Genomic DNA, 22,158 nt, shown 5'->3' with positions numbered 1-22,158 from the left:
ACACTTCCAGTGATCCTTAAATTATACACCTCAGCCCCCTTTAAAAAAAGGGGTTAAAAAAAAAAAACAGAGACAGAAGCATGGACTTGATAAAGTTAGATTTATGTCTGTTTCTCTCAAAAAAATTATAATATCTGGCAGCGATTTAAGTGGTAGCTGAACTTTTGTTGGCCAGCTCCTCCTCTCACTGCAAAAAAACAGCTTCCACATAAGTAATTTATATTGAATTTTAAAAAACCTTACCCCCCCCCCCAAGAAGCTTCATCATCTAGACAGTGCAGCAGTTCGCTGGAAGTCAGTCCATTCAGAGACTGATGTACTCTAATAGGCAGGGTCCATGCAGATTTTTTGACAAACTCCACAAACTCATTCACAAACAAACTCACCGTATTTTGTTTATAAACCCAAACTACTACCACAAAACAACTGCACAGCAGCAGCTTGCTACTTGTGAACTACTCTCAGCAGAGTGCCTTTACACCAGCCACACATACTGCACCAGTAACTCCAGGTACAGAAGGCTTCAAAAGGGTTTATATAGAAAAAAGATTAATCTGGGAAACACGTTTTCAAATGAGATGATGTGTAAAAACAGTACATTTATGCTCACAGATGTGATTAGTTGCAATCACTAGCATTACCCATGTATCTCACTGCTATATCACATTTATGTTGCTTACAGATGGGCTAACTACATGTCTTTTCACATACTGGTACATTACACTTGTGGGATAAGCTATAGAAACACCACCATCTGTTCTCATTTACTGACTTGGATCTATAGCAGTGTAGGAGTTTAGGGACAAGGGGAGATGGAATCCCTTTGCAGGGAAGTGAAGGGATTCATCTGGAAGAGCATACAGGTAGGTTAGCAGTTCAGAAACACAGGGTGCTGCACTCCAATGTGCAACAAAGAGGAACAGGTCAGGTTTTACGTTAATCCCATCGGTTGCTCCCTAGGCAAGCAATCAAGCCACCTATTTTCATTAAAGACGCCACTTGCCAACGCTTGGCTCCCCAGCAGAAGCAGAGCCTGGACAGGAACGAAGCCATTGAGGATCTGTCCTCATGTACAGAGTTTCACAGATAGAAAGTATGCGGCTTGGGGGTGGGGAGGCTGCAGTCAAGCTCTTGCTTGTTTTCTGCCTTCGGGAAAAGTTCCTGCATAGCCAGAAGAGCTTTAAAGTACAATTAAAGATTTCTGAGAAGTGCAGTGAAAAAGCAGGTGAACAGAGCCGTTCTCTCCCACCTTCTGAAACGGAGACGTGAAAAATACCTCCATCACCCTTTCTGAGAACTGCTGCGTCTGAACACCAGTTAGAAACAAAAAACAACACACATACAATACCACAGGAAACAAAAAAAGCCCCGCAGGCTGCAACACAGCATGCAGACATCTGAGCTCGTGCTAAACCAACAGCTTGCACTAGAAGCTGTCAGTGCGCAGCACCTCAAGCTTAGGTGAGCTGCTTCCATTAACCACCATGCCCAGCACACTGCAGTTCCCAAGACCCAGATCAGCTCTCTGCCACTATGAGGATCTCATTTTCCTTCCAAGATCAGTCTAGCTCTTAATGTCATTCCTACCACTGATCAGTGCCACACATCCCAAAAGGGCAGCACTGTTCTTTATTTTGCAGCCATGCATTCACTAGCCGAGCCTCAAACAGAGAAGACTCAGCATTGTACAACAGCAGGTAATTGGTCTTTAAAAAAAAAAAAAAAGTCAATTCAGGATCCTGAGAAATATGAGAAAACATATGAGAAATCTGGGGGGAGCAGACTAAGATCATTTCCAGCAGACATTTGCCGTATTTAACTCCGAAGATCAGATTTATACAGATTTTGAACTGAAGCATTTCCTACAGGAATTAGTAACTGCTCATCTTTAACCTGATCCTTTAATATGGAGTGCTCCCCACACACAATTTTGCAGTTGAGGCCCACATGCACCTCGGGAACTTTTGCTAAGAACACTAAAAATGGATTACTTGATAAGTTTGAAACAGTTACGTAAATCAGTAATTTAAAACAGCCTCATCTTGTTTACTTACAACTTAAGTTGAGGATATGCAAGTTATTTAACTTTTTTGGTTTGGTCAGATACTTGCACTGAATGACTGGATGTGCATGACAGGAACTAAATGTAGTGGATATAGGTGGTGCACTTTATCACAATAAAAACTTTATCAAAAATAAAACATGTATTTTAACTCCTGAGAAACATTAGTTAAATCCACAATTTCAAAACCAGAAAAAATACCATCCTAACTATCAGATATACATTAAGAAGCTGTACTGGGTTATAAAGCACCAGATGACCCTAAATACACACTTGCTGCTCCTTCACAACACCAGCTTGGCACAGAAGTGCTTTGTGCTATCCACTCTATGACCTGCTGGGTTCTTCCAACACATCAAAATAGCTTTAAGGAGATGGGTCCTGCATTGACATGTAGGAGAAATTCCCCTCTAAAAACTACACAGCAGCTACGTGCAGGAACAATTGTTCTTCCCACCCTGTATCAGGTATTTCTTCATATATATCATGCAACCACCTTGTAGCAACAACTTATTGTCACCTTTTGTATAGAGGCTCCTACAGGAGGAAGAAAAACTATAAAGTTACATTCAAACCAAAAAACGTGCACTGAGTAATAGTTAAAGACTGTGCATCAGTTCTTAAACAAAACAGATATAAATATGTAATGTCACGGAGTAAGTTATATACTTGCAATAGCTATAGAATTAATTTTCTCATCAGTTTCTAGAATACTTACTATAAGGATAGCACATTTCAGAACAGTGTCTTAGAGATTCAGAGTTTAAAGGCAGGGCACTGCTTTACCCACAGTGCACAAAAGATTTGCAAATACTCAAAACAAACATGATTTTTCAGTCTTCTCTCCCAAAAAAAAGTGTTTAAAATAAGATTTTTAATAATTGGCACATTTAATATACAAACAAAACGCATGCTTGGCTTCCAAGTACTCAATATTTCTTTAGTCTTTAAAACATACTGAAATAAACATATATATCATGCCCAGCACATCAGCATAACATAGTCACTTAGCAGTATGTTTTTCAGTGATGGATAGAATGAAGCTCCCTAGTTTTACCTCCCTTAGCTTTAGCCTCCAGATAATTTTTCTAACCCCTCTGCACAATATACATTCCCATTTCTTTAACAGCCAGGATGTTGTTTCGCACACAATAGCCTCCCGTCATTATACAGCCTTGATTCATCTCTTCAACATCAAAAATGCTGAGCAAAGACACAGGAGTCTTGTTTAAAGATGTGCTAAATATTGCTGCAGTCTTATCAGATACATGGTGAAGCTTAGCATGAGCTGAGAAGCCTGGCTACACACACACCTGCCTGTTCAACTACAACATTATTGCAATCCAACTTGAAAATTAATTTTACTAACCAGCACAAGGATCAAAAGAAAAATGCAATAATGAATCAGACCTTTTTAATGAATAAAAGAAGTCATGATTTAAAGATCAGACCTCTACAATAAGATATCATAGCATATCTAATGGTGCACTAAGACACTGCAAATTTTATTGCAGAATTTAAGACTGATGGAATGACAAGGGCAGTTCAATGATGTTAGAAACGTCTCTATATAATACAGTGACATAACTGCAGTGACAATGCAATTATATACTAGTAACTGGGAAGAAAAAACTACTTAGTGAGGATTAAGAACCTAAATAACTTCTCAACTCGTTCAGTTAGGCAACCTTTATTTCTTTTGAAGACACCTTATCTGAAGGCTTCTCAAACACTTGTCTTTACAAGAAGTTTACTGATGCACACCCATTCGCTTGGTAAACACACAGTTACAGTTTGCATCAGTTGTCCAGAATATTTTCCGGGGAAAGCGTTATTTCACTTTTCTTGCTCCTGAATTCAATTAGACTGACTTCTTGACCTGACAATCCCTTAATGCAAGCAACTCCTAATACACTTCTACAGAGAAGAGCTGAACTAATCCCACATCCAGTCACCTGCTCCCATGATCACACCGGCACTCCTGCAAACACTACAGTAATCTACTTCCCTCCTTCTCCCAAGCTAGTTACAGCACCAAAGATACATAGATTTGTAAGTGTTTTAACAGGAATCCACTTGTATAGCTACCTTTATCTTTGATATCAGCCTAGCAAATCTTACATATTTATTCTTCAGGGTATGAAATTTGAGAAATTTTCAAATTTTTCTAAATTAAATGAAAAGAACCACCTCATTCTGTCACCTCGCTTTAATATGTTCTTCCCTACACTGACACATCCCGAAGCATGAAGGTTTGTCCTATCATTCCATTTCTTTGGACCAGGGAGGTGATCGTTCCCCTGTACTCTGCTCTGGTGAGGCCGCACCTCGAGTGCTGTGTTCAGCTTTGGGCCCCTCCCTACATGAAAGTCACTGAGGCCCTGAAACATGTCCAGAGAAGGGCTACGAAGCTGGTGAAGGGCCTGGAACACAAGTCCTGAGAGGAGCGGCTGAGGGAACTGGGGTTGTTTAGTCTGGGGAAGAGGAGGCTCAGGGGAGACCTCCTTGTACTTTACAGTTACCACAAAGGAGGTTGCAGCAGGGTGGGAGTCAGTCTCTTCTCCCAAGCACGAATAGATACAAAAGGAAATGGCCTCAATGAGAGGTTTAATTTGGATATTAGGAAAGATTTATCCACTGACGGGGTTGTGCAGCATAGGAGCACGCTGTCCAGTGGTTGAGTCACCATCCCTGAAGGTACTCAGATGTTTAGATGTGGTGCTTAGGGTCATGTATTTGTGGTAGACTTGGCAGTGCTAGGTTAATGGTTGCACTTGATGATCTTGGAGGTCTTTTCCAACCTAAATGATTCTGTGATTTGCAACCATTTCACCAATAGAAGAATGGACAGGCAGATAACTGATCCAGCAGGCCTGTGGCCAACCTAAAAGCCTGAAGCCTTGTCAAAGGCCCCATCCACTACACCACAATTCTGCTACGGTGGATTTTTTTGTTTAAATAGTTCATTACACCAGCAATAAAACAGACTTCATAACAAATGCAGCAATGTTTCTTGGGAGGATCTGAGGCTGCTGACAAATATTTTAAGGCTTTTGAAATGCCTAGGCATTTTTTTGTGTGTGTGTATGGAACCCTAGGAAATGTAACGCAGTGGACTACATACATAACACTGATGTTTCAGCCCTTATTGTGCTTGACATAGGGAAGAACTGCGTCATGAGGATACCGGATACCTGATCATTTGAGTATTAAAACAGATTTTTAAATGAAATAATATTTAGAACATTCATTTTAACACATACAGAAATATGAAGACCGAGATTCAATGTCCATAGTTAAATTTAATCAAAATACACTATTAGCACCTGGAAATTTTCCAGGAGCCTTCTGTGTCCTTGGCCATCTGCCAAGACAGCTGATTACATTTTAAGTCTGCTGAAATTACAGGGATGTATTTGAATATGCCATTCTCCACTTTTGGTAAGGTATTTACAGTTTTGTTGTTGTACACATAAAAAGTAGCTAACAATATTTCATTTCCACTTTACAGACACAGCCAGACATACTTGGTTCACCTATATTTCAGATATGTTTGGTTCATTTCATAAAGCAGCTACTGACCATTACACTTCCAAGTTTCTTCAGCCATAGGAAAGCAAGGAACCAGTGACAGCTTACATAAACAAACCATAGCTAGCACCAAGATTTGAATCCATGTACGAAACATGATCTATGGAGACAAAACTATAGTTCAAGCATTGGGCAGTGTTTTCTACAAGTATGCTAGAGCCAAGCATCAAAATTCATGTCAAAAGCCTCACTCAATTTCACTGCTAAGCACGGTCAGGGCATGCAGCAACAGATAGCTCTTACAATAGCATTGTGCAGAAAATGCTGAAAAGGGGAGGAAGCGTGGAAAGAAATCACAATAACAAAGTCTTTACAATACATCATCAAAATGAGCTAAGGTAGCTTGTCCATGTCCCAAGAATACTGGGGAGTATTACACCTCCTAAGAATATCTGCATATGCATGCAGTCACAATTCTTTCTGGATACCTTCAAACAACAGTATTACTGATTTAAGATATCAGAGAATATCCAGGATACAAAATATTCTAAAGGTAGACAGCCATGACTCATATAGCTCTTATAAGAACAGTAGAAAATTAGCAGAAACAAACAAACAAAACAACAACAACAAACAACAAACAAAAATCAGCATCCTGGTTCTGAATACTTTAGAAGTATTCAATGCACAAGACTTATTCAGAGTTACTTCAGCTCAGAAGATTCCTCAGGCCCAAAGTAGGGCTTGCTGTCACTAAAAAAGGAAGAGCTAGAACACTTGCACAAGGCGGATGCATCATAACTCATGCACAGCCTGAAATCTGGTGTTGAAAGCACACTAACACCTTAAGTATTGCCAAGTATCAGACCTGACGTATGGAAGCCTAAGAGAGTAAGAAATTGAAAATGCTCATTGTCAGACCAATTCATCATCAGAAGAACGACAAACTCAGAAGACTTTACCATACAACACAGTACTACAGAGTTCATTTTGTTCATCCACTGCTCTGGCTGCAGCTCCACGGCCGTCTATGCCAGCGCGAGCACTGGATCCAGCACTCCTACTCCCTGGCATTTGACGTGCCTTTTGTTGAGCTCAGTTAGTGGAGACTGACCTGAGCAGCAGCCAGCAGTTAGATCAGCTTAGGCTGTGGTTTTGCAGCCTTTTGCTTCATGGCTGAGCTGAATCACACAGCTTGCCACTTGGCAAGTGGGAGCAGCCTTCCTCCCCCTGCCCCCTCTCCACTAACACCATTTTATAAGAAGGCAAGCTGGTCCAATCTGTGATCCCAGGAAAAGCAAGAAGGAAAAAAAAAAAAAAAAAAGCCAAACCCAGACTTTTTGCCAGATTAGTTTCTGGTCTTTTAGCAAGCTGAATTGATTTACTGGATGATCAGACAAATACTAGAGCCAGCATAAACTAAGCAGGAGGCACTGGGCCTCCTGTTATTAAAACCAGATGCAGCTGGGAAGGGCTTGACCAGAATCATTCATCCCTTTACCTTATTCCACAGGTAGTGCTGCTGATCGGATGTGACTTGTACTGACTGGATGTGGTTTAGTACAAAGACTGCCTAAGAAAAGGCTAGCTACAAACAGCTCTCTCGGGAGAGAAGTCTCTTGAATTTGAAGCATGTCTTTTGTTGGAGTGGCAGAGAGAAGAGACTTAAGAGAGTCTCAAAAATACATCTTTGTTGTGTTGGACAGCAATAGATAAAGTTTTCAGTAAGCTAGTTACCTCTCATAAAGCACATGGTAATGCGTGGCAACTTCACAGAAAAATGTCATTTCAAGCAAAGTCCTCTTACATTTTTTGCCCATGTAAATATTACACACGCTTGCTTGAGACAACTATAATACCGCTATGAGATTTTTCAAGTACAATATGAGTGAGGTTAAAATCTCAAAGAACAAGGCTGAAGGGACACACGACCCTGAGCCAAGCACCTGCTCCCCTTGTGAGGGAGACAGACCAGACTGCAGCCACTCCTTGCAGCCCATGGGGCAATCCTGCCCCTGCCTTGGGCACTGCTACTTGCCAGACCCCACCGGAAATAATCACTTGTTTTCCTAAAAGTAACTCCTCCTTCCCAAAAGGTTTTTTCCTGTTGAATCATTTGAACAGCCAAGCTTACAGTAAGTTAAGGGTGAAAAAAAATAGGGCTAAGAGCAACAACTCACGCTGCTGGTAGGAGGTAAGAGTGAAGCAACATATCACAGCTGAACCACAAGTTAAAGTTACCCACTCCAAGACCCCTATATGCACTCAGATTCTCACAGCACACGTAGATGCAAGTTATTTGTTGACCTGGCAAATTGCTCCTCGGCGTAAGCATAAACTGTCCTCACAGGAGGGATTTACTAAGACAGTCACAGACAGAAAGGGGGACAGGCACAGAAATGGAAGCAATGCACATTCAAAACTAGAAGGCAAGAGATCCTATAAGCATGGAGGAAGTATGTGATTTCTTTTCTGTACTGAAGACCTCCTTACATAATGTCAGGAAGGTGTCTCAGATCAGAGGACTAACTGAAAAAATAGAAGCATTTTCCGATTTCTGGACAAGGATGCTGGTGAGCAGGCAAAGGTTTCTGAACTACTTGCTGCAAAAAAAAAGCCCACAGCATTAAATGCCAAATTCTAAAATGGACGAAGTCTAACACATTAATTTCTAGGTTCAACAATAGCCTTAGGCTTGGTATTGGTGTCTCTCACTGGTACAAGCAGACGTGTTTCCAAGATCCAAAAAAAGTTACTATGGATTTGGACTGTCTGTACTCCAATTTAAAAATAAGAGACTGCACCTCCATTTCCTCAACACTTTAGTTTGGTTGGCATTTGCAGCGAAGAAAAAAACCTTCTGCAGAAAGGAGTAACACAGCCCAACTCTCAGCATGTTCTCCCACCCACTAATTGCTACCACCAGCGCTTACAAAGGCCACAAGGAGAATTAAGTAATTTTGGTAGTTATTTTAGATTAAAGCAACTCACATCACATCCTTGTCCTCCCTGCTCCCCCCACACAAAGTTATTTTCCGTGGGGCACCGCTGAGGCGACAGCGCTAGGTTTTAGCTGGTACTACCCCTTTCCTCTCACTTTGTCTCACCAGGACTACAAAACCATGCCTTTAATGCACATCTCAGCCAGAAATTGGAGAAGCACGACTGTCCCAAAACACAAGGCCCCAAATGCAGCTCCTCCACCCTAGGTTATGCCCCCTTCCCAACAAGGACAGGGGAGATGCAGTGCCAGCTTTAAGCAGCTGGAAGTCTCTTGGAGCAAAGTGATTGCACTGCAGCTTTACTGGCTTCAGGTTAGTTATTTTGTGCTTCCTGAACTTAAGCACTCCTTGGAGGAAAAAAAAAATAAATAATTGAAGCAGTTCATTAGTAAATCACCATGCAAACTTAACAAGATTAATTAAATGCCTTCAGTTTCACAGTGCTGGAGTTAAATGACAAGGAAAATGTCACTGTTATGTAAATTGTTTATATTCACACAGGAAGTATTTTATATTTCCAATAAAGCAATGCAACTATTCTGCAATCATAGCCTGGATAGTTAAAGATGATTAACGATGCTGTGGAGAATTTGTATTGTTAGCTTAACTCAGCTTTGATGCAATCTTTAATCCAAAAACTCAAGACATCTACCTAAAGCATCTAATTAATCACCTCGTACACTTCAGAGTGGATTTCACTGCCCTGAACCCGAGCCAGCGTGACCTGCCTAGGTGGGGAGATCTCCACTGGGTTTGGTTGCTTATCTAGCACAGTGTCATCTAACACACCTTTCCTTTCCAGCACAGCTGCAGAGCTGCCTGCTCAGAGAGGGGCAAATATATGTAAATGGACTGGATCAAGGCTTCAGGAAACACTTCACAAAGTGGTAGGTTAATCAGGCAGAAAATCAGCTGTTCTGTCCTGGAAGTCATAGCAAAATTCAACAATACCAACCTTTTGACTAGTCCGTTTCTAAAAAAGAAGAAACAGAAAATTGCAAGCTGCCCTCAGTTATGCAGTGGCAGTGCTGTGACTCATAGCACATTGTTTATTTTATGCTTAAGGAGTCTAAAAGCCGAGCATTTCTGTTCCTGGTTTGTGAGGGTTGCTGTAAAAAAATAAATAAATCTCTGAAGCCTCAGTTGCGAAGAGCCACTGCAGTGACACAGCTCCCAAACCAGCTCTAGGCTGCTGTGTATGTCTGAAAACTTGTCCAATACTGGCAGTAGTTTTAAAAACATTCACGTCTCTTACAGAAGCCTGATCGAGAAGTTTGGCACAAATCTTACCAGCAGACTGTATGGCACAACTGCATCAACAGCTCTAGGGCAGGTTTAGCTTTCCTGAACGCATTTCAGCAAGCAAGAGACCATTTTCATCAAATAAGTATATAAGGTTACAGCCTATATATAACTAACCTATACGGTTACAGCCTGTAGAACTTTAAATAAAACATTTGGCACATCAAGCACACAAGGAGAGGGAAAAAAATGACTACCTGGGCAAATGCCATCAGCCCACATTTGAGCCTGGTAAGAAAAATGGGGTGCACCAGAAGCACAGCACAAAGCTCTGGATATTCGCTGCGGTTCCTGGAAAGTGAGATACAATATCAAGCTTCATTCTGAGGCAAACTTTGTTTTTCTGTTCAGCGAAATGGGATTATAAAAATGGGAAAGTTTTCATCAGCATTTCATAAATACATGAGTTAGCAGAGAAATAGCGGAGGAAGTTTGTGTCAGGAGACTTGCATGCTTGGGATGTGGGTATTATGGACTAATCAGCCTCTAATGAGTGTGTCAATCCCAACACAAATAAAATGCAGAATAGAAAGCTGTGGGAGAAGGCAGCTGTGGCAGATATCTTGATCATAGAGTCCATCTTCTGTAGAATCTCTACCTAGCCTTCAAAGTTCACATTGTTATTTATGGAATACCTGAACAGACTGTTTAGAAGTCCAGAAATATGTTTTTGGACAAGTAAATTGCAGAGCTACAGTAAGGTTTTTCCCCTTTCCCTAATTTCTGTTTACAGGCCCAGCTCACTTTAACAGTTTAGATGACTTTTTTCATACGAGTCAAACAAGACTTCCATTTCTAACAGAATGTTTTCCCTCTTTACTTGTTAGGATTAGATCCTTGGTATTATTTCCTTACACACTTTGCCTGATTACCAGTGCTGTTCTTGGGATGGCAAGGTTCTTGAGGGATCTTTACAATAGCACATGCAAAACTCTTAAAGCTTTCTTCAAAGTATTTGGAGAATGAAGCTGCCAAGACTTCAACATACTTTGAGAAATGGACATAAAAAAATTAAGTCAGGGTTCAATTCTTTAGTCTATCAAATAGAAGAGAAGACCAAACAGCTGGCAGGAATCTGACAAGCCAATTCTGAGCTCAGACAAACTTGTCAGCTAGGAAGGTAATGGTAAATAATGGAGAACGTGTAGCTTAATGCTTTACTAACTCAGTCCTGTTACTTGTTCCACCTACCCGAAGGTGTAGTATTAAATTTCTTCCAAGTGACCAACTAGCATCAGCATTTGAATTGGTTTTCAGCAACAGGTAAAGAAAAGCAGGAAAGGTGTTGCAGTGAAAAAAACTTGTCCAGGTGAGTAGTTATACAACTTTCATCTTGAAAATATGCAACCAAATCTATATCCTTCCTTTAAATAGCCTATGTTGGTATTTTTGTGCTTGCCATGTCAGAAACGAATTAATCTCCCAAGTTAATTTTTTTCAAATAATTTGATCTGCAAATCTACCATATCTATTAAACACAGGTGACTGCTGTACCTGGGGGGCAAAAAAGGAAAAAAATCCTTCCTATTCCCACCAGGAAAAAAGGCGTGGAGCACTCCAAGATTCAAGATTCTGATACTGTTTTGCTTTGACATGCAGCAGTGGAGCACTGAAGAGGGAAGAGTGCAGGACTCCGCTAGCCGAGAGACATCTGAACCCTATCAACATCCCCAAGCCAACACAGCCTGAGGGCATAGCTCATTCCAATGAAATAACCAGCTACAACTGCCTGCAGCTGTAGGTAGGAAAGAGAAAGCAGCATTGTTGAATCAGCTGAAGACCAAAATAACAGCTGGGGAAACTGCTACATCAGGAACTCAGGCACCTATAGGAATGGGCAAAGGCTTCTGAGAACAGGGGTCACGAGGCTTTGTGTGCGCGTGTGTGTGTTAACATACCAAGATTTTGTTCCTGTAAATTATTTTTCCCCCCCAGTTTATTAAAGACAAGTGGTAATATCCAGAAAGTGTTTTTTGTTTTGTTTTGTTTTGTTAATTTGGTCCTGCCCACTGTGCAAGAGCAGCAGGCTGGCTTGCTTACCACAGACTGCAAGTGCAGCATGAGTCAGACCAAAAACTCACCGATTTGATCATTCTGCTTAGGCCCAGAAAGCACAGCTAGGCCAGAGAATCTCTCCAGCTCTCCCCCAGCCTTACTGTCATGAGAGGGGTAAAAAGCAGCAAGCATCAGGAGCAGCAAGCCCCCATCCACAGGAGCCACCAGCTGCTGCCCCTCGGCCCCGTGAGTCATCTCTTCGGCCTCCATGGGAAGTCTGTGGTGGCTGAGGAGGAGGAGGCCGGGTATGGGCTTTTCCAGTGAAGTCAGCGTGTTTTTGGCTGCTATCTTTCCCAGAAACACGACCAAGTCTTTTGAATAGCCAACTGAGAATAGGTTTAATAAGTACTTCCTCTCAGAAGCCTTACCGTAAAAATTTAATTTCAAGTGCAAGCTTTTAAATGCTGTCACTTCTTGTACCAGACAGTCTATACATCTTACACATCGAGAACTGATTTGCATACCATCTTAAAAACTGAAGTTGTACATCTTTACATAGGCTTCTTAAGCAAGTCTGGAATAGATGACACGATTTTCTTTCACAATTGGGAAAGGCACAGAAAACCCCTAGAAACAGAACAGCACATGACAAGCAGAAACTCCAGAGAAGGAATTTACCTCAACAGGATCAGAGTGATTTTTTTTTTATCATTTGCAGAAGAAAAACCACACAGTACTTCATGAAAAAGGGGATGTTTATTAATGAGTCATAAATTTACAACCAATAGCCTGAACGCAAGTGTCTGTTCTGCTGTTCTCAAAACTATACAGAAGCCAAAAAGTAGCCTTGCTCACCATTAGGCACTTACAAAAAAGGAATTATTAGGATCACAACTTCAAAGTCTTTAAAAAAAAGTCCCATTCCTCATCCAATTGCCCTCTCAGTTTTTGTTATTTTACAACTTGGTCTTTCAGAACTGGCTGAAGATTTAGATGAAAATACAGGAAGTTAGGAAGACTGAAGCAAGAAGCTTAGAATTTAGCAACCCTGCTTTTGTTATGCAAATCTACTGATTTTTGCTCAGCTACATGCAACTGTACTATGTCAGATTTGCACACTATGAAGTGCCCTGACAATTGCATACCTAATGAACACTCAGCTCCTCTAGGAAGTTTTCCATCATCATCATCCAGGACCCAGCCCATGAGCCCATGCTACAGCAGAATACCAATAAATGCCCTCTAACTACAGACAGCTTGCAGCATTGGGAGAGAAAAACAGTATGCAGAACAAACAGAAACACAGCCAGCAGCTAAACAATGTTTTGGTACCTAAATGATCTAGCAAGGATCTACGATGTGCTGGGCAACATGATCAAAGCAAGAACTCAACTCTGCAGAACAGCTTTGAGCCTACCTCGCACCAGGACATGCCTCCCGCAGACGAAGGGCACCACAGCATAATTACTAGTTTGGTAACAGAATTAGTGAGGCTTGGCACCAAGCTAATCAGATATTGCTCGGTTTCAGCTCTGTATAATAAAATTCTTATTAAGCTGTTTTCTTCTGACTGGTCTCACGTTAACCAAGTTGGATATTTTCCTCTCTCCCCTCCAGAAAAAGTCCCTGACTGCTATAACCACAGGCTTGATATTCTACAGGAGAACCTTTAAGGCAGGATTCAAGAAATATTGTTTAGGTGGTCTTCCAAACGTTGTCTCTTACTTTTAAGAGCAACTTCAAAAGTTGCGGCCCATAGGAAGCCACTGCAACTCTTCTGAAGACATCCATCTTCTACCCGGATATGCAAACTAAAAGGTTAAATGTTTTAGCATCTTCCTCAAGGCCACGGTGGGAGAGATGACAGGAAACTGGCAGGTATAACAGACAGCTGTGCCTCGTACAAAATACATGCCTATTTCAAAAGGTTAAAATAATTGGAAAGGCCTCTGTTCTAAGAGCTCTCATTTTTTATTTTTACAAGGGGCAACAGTTCAACTCCAAATGTGAAATCAAACTGCCGACAGGAAGCCACTCATCAGCTGAAGAGCACAAACCAGAGCTAACACAGTCCCTCTAACTGTCCTAAGCAGCCATAAAAATGTACCTTGTAGCACATCATGCCAGCCTCTTCCCTCCCCTAAATTTTGCATCTCCCCAAAAGAAGTCACCACTGGATCAGTTTAGTACCAGAAAAAGAGAGGAAACAAGCCCAGCAGCCCTCACTTTGGCTGGCTCAAGCGTTACAGAGGTTGTGGTGTGACTAACTTTATGCTAGTATAAACTGGCACTTCCCTACAAAGAAGCTGTTCTGCCCCACCTTCTCTACTTTTCCCCATTTTTGTCCTAGCACACCTGTCTGTGTGGCTGGATGAGGAACACCAGTGAGCTGCGGTACATCCAAAAATTCAGAGCATATTAGTTCTACTGGATTATTAGTTTGGGGCTGGGTAATTACTGATCAGGAAAAGCAGATACGGCTGAGCTTGTTAACCAGAAAGACTGGAATGGCAAAGACTCAACTGATAAGATGCAAACACAGAACAGCAGACCTGCAAGAGGTGGTACAGCACATAACTGCAGAGGGTCACTGGGAAAAGTGAGGTATAAAACCAGTTAGCACAGGTGGCAGCAAGGTGGTTCTGCAATCCCAGCCTCACCAAGCAGCTCCACAGGCTTTCCAATAATGCCTCAGAAAGAAATCTGCTTTTTTTCCTGTTTTTTCTTAGAATCTAAAAGGACCACGCATATACTCACGGCCATATTCACGATATTAAGGTTGCCTTGGGAACTTAAAATGCACTCAAAAGAGCTGGATTAGTCTAATTACCTTGTCTCAGTACACGAGGTGGTAGTTCACCAAGTCTGATGAAAAATAAGTACTCTAAAAGGTGTATGGCCGTATGTATTTGTACTGCAAGTGATTCAGACCTGCTCTTTGAAGATAAAGCTAATGTTTTCTTTTCAGTTTGTGAAATCCATCACTGCAGCATTCAGCTACTTCAAACAATTTTCACGACATCGCTATCAACCTATCTCAGCACAAAACTAATTAACTTATTGTAGAACCCAGGCTCTACAGGGAGATCATAAAACAGATGTTCACAGAGCAAGCCACATACCTGAAGTTACCATCCCAACAACTCAAAACCAGCCCGTTTCACCACAGCACCTGGCTGCAGTCCGTGGAAGCTACCAAGGTTTGTCATTACCATCCCAGAGAGGCAGCAATTTTCTTAAGACTGGTGCAGCCCTTTTGCAAGGTAAGATGTGTTCCACTGTCAGTGAGAAGGGAAGAGAAGCCAGGAGCTGTTAAGACATCTAAATAGCAAGCATCAAGTGTAAGAAGCCAAAAAACATGGAAATAGGACCTAGGAGTAAATATAAATTAGTAAATTCGCACTGAGTCTGTTTTCCACAACAGCACTCAATCACCTAGAGTTCAGAAGAAAATGAAGATGAATGCTTACTTCTTTCAACTCTTTAAAATGTCATCATTCAACAACAAAGACTAACCTTTCAACAAGTCAAGATACCTTTCAGCCAACGTGCCTACAACTCTAATTGAGTGCTTAGGCAAGATTAAACTGAAGATCAATAAATAATAGGTAGTTCCATCTTACTCCAAGGGTAAGATGAAGCTGCATGACACATGGAGAGCCTGTGGAAGTGAGAACGTCACGAGGCGCTCTCCCAGAAGAGCAGAGACCAGGATCATTCACCATGAGAGGCACGATGGGGTGGGACAGTTATACTAAACAAAGCTTGTAATTCTAGAATAGGGCTCAAAAAAAACAACTAGCAGTCTCTAGCCAACGGGCATAATGTGTCTGCATTATTGACCAAGGAGTTTTAAAATAATCCACTACAGAATTTCTTTTAAGGCATCTGGTGCAGGATACTCAAATAAGATGACAAAGTTGATTCCAAAAAACAAATTTACATTGCCTGTTCGCTTCGCTGAATGTTGTCCAACCCTCCCTGCTGTGGTTAATGAAATTCAGTTTCAAAACCCTATAGGCAAAATAACCTAGCCTTTGCAGCACTGTATTTTGTAGAGGGGAAGAAACAGAAAGTAGCTTTGCGACTGCTGTGAGATTTTTGTTCATAGCTCTTCCTGTCTCATCCCTAACAGAAGCTATTGTACATTTCCTTTCAATAGTTCAAAGAACACCCACATGAGATATCGCTCCCAATTTTATTTCATGTAAGAACATTTACTACCTTTATTCCAACCACAGTAAACATTTGCAATTTTTTTATTTGTACTAGAGTGTGTCCACTGAGATGCAAAAGCATTATCAAGTGAATTTCTGCAGCAACACAGAGCTTGACACCCAAAAAAGAACCAAGTTTTCAGTAAATAGCTTTTCCTGTTCTACTTCCTTCTATATACAAACATCTGGGCTGAGTGCCCAGATAACTTTCAAAAATAGTTTTAATTGCTTTATTCTCTGTTATGCTGTAATCAATGCTTTTTAATACGTTGTTGCTTCCTGCTTCTTCGAAAGAGCCTTCTCCCATGCAATCTACCACCATTGCCATTGAACAATTAATAAGGAGGGTTTTTCTCCAAGCTCACACTTACAACTCCGGAGTTCATTCTAAAACCAATAACTTGCATTTTACTTTGAAAAAGCCCTATTGGAGCACATTTGCAGTAGTGATGCTCTGCATTAACATAAACACTAGCAACACAGCTGACAATATAACTGATGAGCAGCCCTGCCCTTCTCAATTTCCCACCAGTCTGCTGTGCTGACAGCTGATGCCATGAATCAACACTATAGTTCCATATCCTCGGGGTTTAACTAGTCTCACTATCATTTAAAAGAACATAAAAATATGGACCCAGAAGTTATCAAGTCCTGTAACTTATGAACATGTACGGCTAGTATTAAGTGCTGCCTTTTTTTTTTTTTTTTTTAAGAAACTGATGATAAACATAAGCCAATAGTTTTTACCCCAGAGGGCTTAACCGAGCTTTAATTATTCTGTATTTCTGTAGAACTACAGAAGGTTTCCTAATGCGATCAAATATATCCCAGTATACACAAGGGGGAAAGCTGCATTTACTTGTCCCACTGGCTTTCTTCTCCCCACGTCTAACTACAGTGGTGAAGACACTGCACTGGCAGACAGGAGTTCCATAGTTTTCACCCCTTTTATTACGCTGTCCTTGTGTTGTTGTTCCACTTTTCTTAAAAAGATCAAGCCAGATTACAGCTGAGAGTGCAACAGTAGCATCAGGCTTCGCAATGCCTCATGTAACCAGCCGAAGGCGATTCTGGAGTTTATTATCTGTTGAATTCTTCACCCATAGGAAGTACACGCTTTCTGATGTACTCTGTAAATACACTGGAGGAGAAAAAAAAGGCATTTGATCCATGCATTCGTATTGTTTCACTCGCTTATCAGGCAGCAAATGCCACTGTGAAGTCAGGCACTGGTAAATTTTTAGATCAGCTTGTAATCATCCCGAAACAGATGGCGATTACAGATTCTAGGGGCTGAGGGCTTTTTTTTCCCCTCTATAAACTCAACATTATGCTCAAGAACTTCATTAGGCATTCATTCTCTTCTGTGTTAACCATTAAATGCAGTCAGAAGCGAGGTCTCCAGCATTCCATTCTTTACCTCAAAATCAGTTACAAAAAAAAATCCACTTCTGTGATCTTCTGTATTTGTGGGCAATACATTGTGGAGGACCTAGGCCCAGTCCCCTACAAATTCCCAGCCTTCCTAACAAGCTTCCGACAGAAGCAGACAGTCAACACAGGAGAGAGCAGACTCACCATGACTGGGCCCGGACAACTGTAATATCCTGCAGAAAAAGCAGAATACGTACGCCTGCCTTCCATTTTTGGCACAGAATGAAAGAAGGGAAGCATGACTTCCCAAAGCATTGGACAAAAACTTACGTGCCACCTTCCTGCTCCCTCCCCTGGTTGCTGGACGTCTGCCAGTGGTGACAGTATGAAGGTGAGAACGTCATTTACTACGCCACTGGTAAATGAAATTTTCTTACAATTATACTAGTTAGAAATGTAGCTCTAAGTCATATTAACTGCTGAGTTTAAACAACTGTTTCAGTAGCGCAGCCAGATTATCTTTGACACAACGTAAAAGACCAAGATAAGATCAATTCTTAATGATGCAGATGCCCGGAAGATCCGAGCACACCAACAATTAGCCTTTGATGCTACAACAGCCGCCAGTATCACAATCGCACCTACGGACTGGGACAGGGTTGCTTTCCTTTTCAGGTGGTGGAAAGTTTCATTCAACAGCATATTTCCGCACACCAAAAAGTGAATTTATTGCTCTGAATGCGAGCATATTTCCCTGCTATTAAGATCTTTGGGTACTGTTTACATGTCGTTTTCCCCCACGTGCCCTTCTAAATCACTGAATTTGACTGCGTTCCCAATTAGGGTTTTGCATTTGCTATCTCTCTACCTAAACAACAACCTGGGCCGCCAAAACAATTTTCTAACAGCTTGAGGAGGGAGGAGGTTTTTGCTTGTTTTAAGAGCCTTAGGTAACAGGCACCTCCCTGCAGGTTTTCCTGATTAGGAATTCACACACTCGCTATAAGCCCCATTGCTTTGTGATGCTGATACACTACACCTCCCTTTTTAGAGACGTATTTCCTTTTAGGATAGGAGAGTTAAGAAAGCAGATCTTGTAACTTTCTCTTTATACAGTTCACCTTTACACATTCAATTTAAAATCCAAGGATCCCTCAAAACTCAGTTGTCACATTATAGCAGTACTCTGGGCCTACACTCCAAGTTGAAAAGCCTACAGAAAAGCCCATTTTTCACATTTTATCTTCACCAAGTGCTTCCTTCCAGTGTGTACCACATTCTGTCAGAAACATGGGAACTGCATCTCAGACACACCACTTCAATGCGTCCTTCCTCCCAAATCTGTTATAAGACACGGGGACTGCTACTGTCCCATTAATTGCTACGCACAGCAGTGGAAGCAGTCTTAAGTAAGATTTTTCAGATGAGTAATATGTTCTAAGCTTATTTAATTACTATCATCATAAACTATGAATTACGCTTATTTCCTAGACTAACCTTTTATTATGGGTTTCTGTTTGTTTTGTTAAGAAACATAAGTATCCTTAATTCCTGTTTCTAATGAACCCACATAGGTACTCTGTATTTTGTCTGCAAGAAATTCTTATTTGTGATAACAGAGCCTGCTCCAATCACACTAAAGACTCATTTTCACTTGTCAGACAAAGCCACATCAGGCGGTACAAACCAACGGGGTGAGCATCTAACAGAGGATCCTGCAACGCTTCGATGCTACGTTCTTGGCTAAGAAGAGGTATTTAGATTTGGACACAAATTATTTCTCATACTCTAATTTAGAGGGATTTTCTTTCCATGGGGCCCAAAGTATTATTCATGATTACGCCTTGCAGCAGGGTGAGGAACCAGAATATCCGTAGCACACGGCAGATGCTCAAGCCCACAGCCATGCCTTCTCACAAACACAAGGATGCACTTCTCCAAGTTTACTGTATTCCCGAACTTGCTCTTTGCGCCCACCCTCCCCAGCTAAAGGATTCCAATTTGCAGTTTTTAGCTTTACATGCACGAAGCGGTACGCCTCTATTGCTTCTTCCACTTGGCACAGCTACGCACTCCCTGGTAGCACATGATGGTAGGAGTCATGTACACTATTGTGTTTGTCGCTATTTACTTTGCTATTAGGCACGGCACTGGAGAGGGCAGAGCCTCTGAAAGCACTGGTATTTCCAGAACAGACATGTGTAGCAACAACTACGGCCAGGTCTCTGCTCTTGCCCAGGGAGACCCCAGAAGTGCCTCACCCCACCACCACCAGCTTGCCTGCTTTCCTTGACACTGCCTGCCTCGGAGCGGTACAAAAAAATAGCCACTAGGAGCGAGAGAAACTCGTGCACGTAAGCCCAATTCTGGCAAGCGGCACGCTGCGCACTTCCACAATCAGAGGGCTTTTTGCTGAGCAGACAGCTGTCTAGTTCCTTATCGGTTCGTGATGTAGGGTGTCACTGCTTACAGCCGACCTAGGGACAGCTCAAAGCCCTTCATCACCAGCTCCTGCCGGCTCGCAGGGCCACCCTCAGGGGACCGTTCAGCCTCACCCCGCTTCCCTCCTGCCTTCCGTGCCTTGCTGGCACCCAGGGGTCCCCAGCACATCCCCACCACCCCTGTGGGATGCCCAGCTTCGTGCCCGAGCTATTAAACCATACACAAAGAAAACGACACAGGTTTGGATGTGCAGGAAACAAAGGGAAAACCGGCCTCACGCCACGGACCGCTTTGCTGCTACAAGGCTCGCAGCCTGATGTAAAGCCGCCCGCTGACCACCAGCGGCGAGCAGCACCTGGAAGCGGCGGCACCGCGCTAGGGAGGCAGCAGAAGTTTTCGGCCCAGCGGCCCCGACGGCTGATTTTTTTTTTTTTTTTTGCTGATCTTTGGGTGCCGTGCTCGCAACCTGCCGCGGCGGCTATTTAAAGATGCAAAGCTGCGCCCTGAGCCCCGTAATGCCCGGCCATGTGACAGCCCCCTCGGCAGGCTGCTCGTTTTAAACGCCCAGCACCAGCACCACCAGCACCACCACCCCCGAGGCAAACCGCACAGGAGGCAGCCGTGAACTTGAGCAGCTCGGCTTTAAGAGCAGAGCTTTTGGGGGCTTTTTATCGCCTCCCCCCCCCCCCAAGGATGGAAGCAGGGGGCACCGCGGCACGTCCTCACAGCGCTGCGGGGGGGGGACACGACCCCACCCGGGGCCGGGGGGGGCACGGCGGCCGTCCCTCCCTCCTCCTCCTCCTCCTCTTCCTCCCGCCGCTTACCGAGTGGTTGACCCCCCACATGAGGACGCTGAGCAGCGGGTCGCTGGCCCGGAACAACTTCACTTTCTGCGCCACGAAGTGCTTCTTCTTCGTCTTGGTTTTACTCGCCAGGGCGGGGGCGATGGTGCTGGGGCCGCCATGGCGCGGCGGCGGCCGGCGGGAGGGGCGGGAGGAAGGGAGGGAGGGAAGGAGGGATGGAGGAGGAGGAGGAGGAGGACGAGGAGGAGGAGAGGCGGCGATGCTCAGCGCCGCGGCCGGGCGGGCGGCGGGGCGGGCAGGGTGCCGCGGGGCGCCGCGCGCATCCCGGCCTGCAGCCGCGCGCCGAAATGGCCCCGCTCGCGCGCCGCGGCCACGCCCCCTCTGCCCGCCCCCCGCCCCGCAGCGGGGGGGGAAGGGGGGGGGGAAGCTGCCGCCGCCGCCGCCCCCCCCGGTTCCAAGCCGGCGCGGGAGTTTCGGTTCCTGCCGCCGCAGCGCGCATGCCCCGCGGGCGCGCGCGCAGGAGTCATGGCGGCCGGGCGGCTGGCTGAGGGGAAGGGGAGAGAGGCTGGTCGGTGCCCTGAGGGGGCAGGGGACCGCTCCCCCTGTGGTGAAGCGAACCCAGATCGCACCGAGACGGCTAAATACACGCCGCTCTGCGCGGTTCTCATGTTCGCTCCCCCCCTCTCCCCTCCAAATAAACACACCTGAGGAGACACCTTGGGCAAGGGGACACTGACCGATGTCCTCCTTGGACAGGACGACATCGCCAGCCCTCTCCTGACCTAGCTCCTGCCCGCGAGTGGAGCTGTCACAGCCAGCATACAGCAAACACCAAGAAACAGCCTCCTGCAGGCACCACGCAGGGGTTTCACCGTGCTGTGAAGGCACTGCACTCCTGTAACATGCGCCTGCCCAATCGTACTCACAGCAAAAATGTTAAAAAGCGTTTAAAAAGTGTTTCTAAACTCCCTCTATGACCACAGAGGATGTGGTCAATGCTAGATGACATCCTACAAAGGCACATCTGCCCAACTCAGAGGTGTTGTACACAAAATACACTTTCCTTCCTTGCACAATGGAAGTCCTCCTGGCAGCACTGCCCCTTCCCAAGGGCCAGCACATTCAGCACACTTAGGCTAAGCCACCCATTGATTTCCAAGGCACACAGAGGGATGTGCCCATTGCAGGTCCCACTTTGTGCATTAGCTGCTTGTTCAGCAAGGTCACCAGGTCCACGGGGAACAGCGATAGCACGGCTGCCCCATGGGGTGGACAAACCAGGAGCCAAGGGTTGTCCCAGTTCAGGCAGCACCCTCACCAGTGGGGCCCAGTATGCAGCAGCAGTCCCAGAGAAGCCAGGTCCACCTGGGAAGGCTCAGCATAGGCACAAGGTCCATCCAGGAGTCCAGGCTAGAAGGAGCCAGAGGCTT

General features: G+C 43.8%; 1 protein-coding gene across 1 annotated transcript in view; it reads right to left on the bottom strand.

Annotated features, from left to right (window-relative positions):
- Positions 1-21,109, bottom strand: part of PIP4K2A (phosphatidylinositol-5-phosphate 4-kinase type 2 alpha) — a 108,715-nt gene extending 87,606 nt beyond the window's left edge. Inside the window, exon 1 of the mRNA XM_035545179.1 lies at positions 20,750-21,109. Within this exon, the coding sequence (XP_035401072.1) occupies positions 20,750-20,770 (21 nt within the window). The 5' untranslated portion in view covers positions 20,771-21,109. The remainder of the gene's footprint in view (positions 1-20,749) is intronic.
- Positions 21,110-22,158: the final 1,049 nt, after the last annotated feature.

The sequence above is a fragment of the Cygnus atratus genome, chromosome 2 (genome assembly GCF_013377495.2).
Source record: "Cygnus atratus isolate AKBS03 ecotype Queensland, Australia chromosome 2, CAtr_DNAZoo_HiC_assembly, whole genome shotgun sequence".
Lineage (NCBI taxonomy): Eukaryota > Metazoa > Chordata > Aves > Anseriformes > Anatidae > Cygnus > Cygnus atratus.
The sequence above is the reverse complement of the archived record's forward strand: the minus strand, read 5'-3'. Positions and strand labels throughout refer to the sequence as shown.